Raw genomic sequence first — 5000 nt, 5'->3', positions numbered from 1 at the left:
ACACTCACAAATACATCAGAGGCCTGGGTGCTGTGTGTGTGTGTGTGTGTGTGTGTGTGTGTGTGTGTGTGTGTGTGTGTGTGTGTGTGTGTGTGTGTGTGTGTGTGTGAGAGAGAGAGTGGGTGTGTATACACAGCAGACATCTGGACTCGAACACAAACATACATACATAGATTTAAACATAAACATGGACACACACAACCCTCCCACACACACACACACACACACACACACACAGACACACACACACACACACACACACACACACACACACAGACACACACAGACACACACACACACACAGACAGTCATTGATGCAAACACATCCGCTCCCATACAGACACAAATACACAGGGACACTCATACACACACCAACACACACACACCAACACACATACACACACACACACACACACACACACCCAGGCCTGATAGTGTTTGTGAGGCACCCGTTTGCAGTGTGTTTGAGGGCACACAGAGGAGGACAACACACCTTATTAACTCAAACCACCAGGCCAATGGGCTTCATTATACAGGTTAGTGTATGAGTGTCTGTACGTGCGTATGTATGTGTGTGTGTGGGTGTGTGTGTGTGTTTGTGTGTGTGTGTGTGCCAATGGGCCTCATTATACAGGTTAGTGTATGAGTGTATGAGTGTTTGTCTGTGTGTGTGTGTTTGTGTATATGTGTGTGTGTGTGTATGTCTGTGTGTGTGTGTGTGTGTGAGTGTGTGTGTGTGTGTGTGTGTGTGTGTGTGTGTGCTGGGCTGGGCTGGGCTGGGCTGGTGGAGGTCAGGGGTGGTGTGGGGGTCGTGAGGGGGGGGGGGTATGAAACATGTCTGAGGTCAGGTCAAAGGTCAGAGGTCAGTTATACATCATCAGTATTCATCATTACCATCATCACACACACACACACACACACATCTCATCAGTATTCATCATTACCATCATCACACACACACACCGCAGGAACTCTGGGTAACACACGCCTCCGCTGTGGAGAGTCACCTCACAGAGAAGGACTCCTGATGTTGGCAAACACTGACAGACCTCACCGGGTCAAACGCAGGCATGCCACTAATAAAGTCTTATAATGTCACAGCATTTTCAGATTCATCTCGCCCGCGTAGAGGGAACGTTTCTCAATCATGTTTCTTCTGACATCGGTGTGCCACACTTTTATTTGTATTTATTTTATTTCTTTTCCATGATGCTCTGAGTTCAACTGTATCAGTACCCAGGGTTCAAAGGGCAGAGGCTTGTGTTACCCAGGGTTCTATTGGCGAGCAAGAATAGAGAACAGAACAGAATAGAACAGAACAGAATAGAACAGTAGAACCGAAAAAGACAACAGAGAGAAGAACATTCATAAAAAAGAGCAAGGTGCAGTTGGGGGGTGGGGAAGGGGGAAGGGGGACAGACTTCAGACAGGAGGGCCCGGGGGGGGGGGGGGGCAGGCATTCAGGGGTAGATGCAGGGTCTGAGCCCAGGCGCACCAAACCGGGCCGAACCGGGCCAAGCGCATCTCTATATCTCTCGCTGTTCCGGCAAACGACATTCCAGTGACACAGGACCGCACACCTGAGGAGGTTTTAAGAAGCTCCTGCGCATCGATTCAAGGGGTGGTTTGTTCTGGGCGGGGGGGTTGGGGGGTGGGGGGGCAGTTGGATAGAGAAACACTGGAACAGGACTCTGTTCTCTTTCTCTGATCAGCTAACTAGGCAATGAACATCGGTCACATACGCGCACACACTCAGATGTATGTATACATACACAGCATATAGCATATATATATATGTATACATATATACACATCATCACACTTAGACTTGTGTGTGTGTGCACGTTCTGTTGCCAAGGCTTTTAGGGGGGGTTGTCTATGGATTGGTGTTAATTCAAGAGGTTAATCAGGGGGTAGTGCAGAGGGTTTCTTAAAAATGGCGGTCAGAGTTAAGGGTGAAGGGGGTCACGACCCCCAGACAGAAGATAGATGGGAAAGGTCATGCGTGAAGGTCATATGAAGTGATCAGAGGTGAGAGGAAGATCAACTCAACCCAGAAAACCAAACCAAACCAAACCAAACCAAACCAGGTGAACAATAAGGAGGTGGGGTCAGAAGACTGTATAGCGGACTCGGGGGTGTAATTCTGGCATCGGCGGGTAGGGGGCACTAGGAGCATCACCAATTTGTTGTGGTTACAGAACCGGCAAGCCTTTTTTTATATTTGGGTACTTGGACAAAATATAGTGTCACGCCAAGAAAAGGTGTTTCCTCCAAACGAACAGTATGTGCTATTTCCTTTGAATTGGTACAAGGCTGTCTCATCCTCCAGAGGGGAGAGGCTCGGGTACTGAATATAAGGAGACCTTTACCAAAATACGTTCAGACCAAAATAAGATGATCAGTCTATGTGTACTACCACTGACCAAATGCAACAACATAAGAAGCATCCGAATCCTACTCAATTATTATTGATCATCAAACTGTGATCATATTATAATTAGCATTATTACTTTAATGTTGTTTCTTTCTCAAATGTATTAACCAATAAGTCTGATGTACACAGCAAAGTTTTAAAAGACAAAACACTACAAAAAACTAGAGTAGGATATCTGTAGGCAACGTTTACATACATTTACATTATAACAGAATTACAGTAAACTACAGTGCTGTGACTACAGTAACTAAAGTAACTAGAGTTGTTTACATTGCTGTGACTACAGTAACTAGAGTAACTAGAGTTGTTTACATTGCTGTGACTACAGTAACTAGAGTAACTAGAGTTGTTTACATTGCTGTGACTACAGTAACTAGAGTTGTTTACATTGCTGTAACTAGAGTTGTTTACATTGCTGTAACTACAGTAACTAGAGTAACTAGAGTTGTTTACATTGCTGTAACTAGAGTTGTTTACATTGCTGTAACTACAGTAACTAAAGTAACTAGAGTTGTTTACATTGCTGTAACTAGAGTTGTTTACATTGCTGTAACTACAGTAACTAGAGTTGTTTACATTGCTGTGACTAAAGTAACTATAGTTGTTTACATTGCTGTAACTAGAGTTGTTTACATTGCTGTAACTACAGTAACTAGAGTTGTTTACATTGCTGTGACTACAGTAACTAAAGTAACTAGAGTTGTTTACATTGCTGTAACTAGAATGACTAGAGTTGTTTACATTGCTGTAACTAGAGTAACTAGAGTTGTTTACATTGCTGTGACTACAGTAACTAGAGTAACTAGAGTTGTTTACATTGCTGTGACTACAGTAACTAGAGTAACTAGAGTTGTTTACATTGCTGTGACTACAGTAACTAGAGTAACTAGAGTTGTTTACATTGCTGTGACTACAGTAACTACAGTAACTAGAGTTGTTTACATTGCTGTAACTAGAGTAACTAGAGTAACTAGAGTTGTTTACATTGCTGTGACTACAGTAACTACAGTAACTAGAGTTGTCTAGAGCCCAGCGGATGCCTAGCCGTGCTGCAGTAATGCCAGAACATGACTCCCCCTGTGTGTGTGCTATACAGTGCGGCACATGCTTGGACTAGGGTGAGTCCATTGGGAGTCAGAGATGAGAAAAATCCAGGATGGAGTAGAGAGGAGTGCAGTGGTCTAATCGCTAGGGGCAACCAGAGAGGAGAGGGAGCAGGCAGGCAGGACTCAGAGGGCTACTTACGTTAGCCTCAGTGATACCTATGTCAACAACGCTACCCACAACTATTAGGGCGTCAAATGTGTTCCATGCATCAACAAAATAATGCTGCGTTTGGGTGGGGACAAAAGAAACAGAAACAGAAAAAAACAGGAAACAGAAAAAAGAGAACAATAATAAGAAAGGGTTCCGTGTGAACATTGTGGTGTCAGGTATCCACTGGAGAGAAAGCAAAAAACGTGTGAGGGACCAGAGCAAACAAATGAAACGGGTTGATTCGGAGGATGACCACGGGCAGCGGCGGCCTGTCATGCTTGTCCAGAGAGTGAGGAGAGGAGAGGAGAGGACAGACCCCCCCCCTCCCTCCCCCAGAGGAACAGTCTGGAGACCGAGCTGTTTTGGTTAGTTTGGTTAGTCACACAGTAGAGAGAGCCTTGCAGAGAACTCGCTCTCTCTTTTACCCTCTCTTCTTCTCTCTTTCCTGAGCTTTTTCTCCCTTTCTCTCTCTCTCTTTCAAACGCTCTTAAGTTCTATACTTCCTGTAGCAGAACACTGGGATACCCTAACAGTGGTCGTAACCATGGTGACAGCATATTCTACCCCTACTACAAAAGGGGCGTGGTAAGGTGGGGGTGGGGGGAGTGGTCAGATTTCAAGAAAGGAAGTCCAGGAGATTAAAAGACAGGAGGAGATGGACAGAAGAGAGAGAGAGGGAGAGGGGGAGAGAGAGAGAGAGAGAGAGAGGGGAGTGAGAGGACAGGAGGTAAGATGGACAGAAGAGAGAGAGAGGACACAGCAAGAAAAGTGACAAAGAGAAGTACAGTGAGAGAATGAGGGACAGAGTGAGAGAGAGAGAGAGACAGAGACAGAGACAGAGAGAGAGATAGGGGTGTCGTAATATACTTACATTGATCTCACTCAGAATGACGTCTATTATGCTGCCAATAACGATGAGGAAGTCAAAAACATTCCAAGGATCACTAAAGTACCCCTACACAGGACGGGGGAGAAGTGGGCAGGGGGGGGAGGGGTAAGAGAGGCAGGTTAGACAGGTTTGAGACAGGTGAGGGGTGGAGCAGAGCTGGTCCCATCCGAAGAGACCTGAGGGCCTGCTGAGGACCTGCTGAAGACCAGCTCATGACTAGCTCAAGATTAGCTCTAGACTAGCCCAAACATATCTCAAGATCAGCTCAAGACTAGCTCAAGATTAGCTCATGACTAGCTCAAGACTAGCCCAAGATTAGCTTGTGACTAGCTCAAGATTAGCTCAAGACTAGCTCAAGATTAGCTCAAGATTAGCTCAAGACTAGCTCAAGACTAGCTCATGACTAGCTCAATACTA

The 5000-nt window shown here is 45.4% G+C and overlaps 1 protein-coding gene across 32 annotated transcripts in view; it reads right to left on the bottom strand.

Annotated features, from left to right (window-relative positions):
* cacna1c (calcium channel, voltage-dependent, L type, alpha 1C subunit) overlaps positions 1-5000 on the bottom strand; it is a 242082-nt gene that overhangs the window by 20774 nt on the left and 216308 nt on the right. For 24 of the 32 annotated variants that reach the window (XR_004165432.2, XM_031582878.2, XM_031582884.2 and 21 more), the window contains one exon: positions 3683-3766. Coding sequence is in view for 31 of the 32 variants with exons in the window: in XM_031582878.2 (XP_031438738.1) it covers positions 3683-3766 (84 nt within the window). In the remaining variant the exon portion in view is untranslated. Of the gene's footprint in view, positions 1-3682; positions 3767-4565; positions 4650-5000 lie in introns of all 32 variants that reach the window. The other 8 variants (XM_031582879.2, XM_031582890.2, XM_031582888.2 and 5 more) reach the window with 1 other exon arrangement.

This window comes from Clupea harengus, chromosome 16, assembly GCF_900700415.2.
Source record: "Clupea harengus chromosome 16, Ch_v2.0.2, whole genome shotgun sequence".
Classification (NCBI taxonomy): domain Eukaryota; kingdom Metazoa; phylum Chordata; class Actinopteri; order Clupeiformes; family Clupeidae; genus Clupea; species Clupea harengus.
This window is presented reverse-complemented; position numbering and strand designations above follow the sequence as displayed.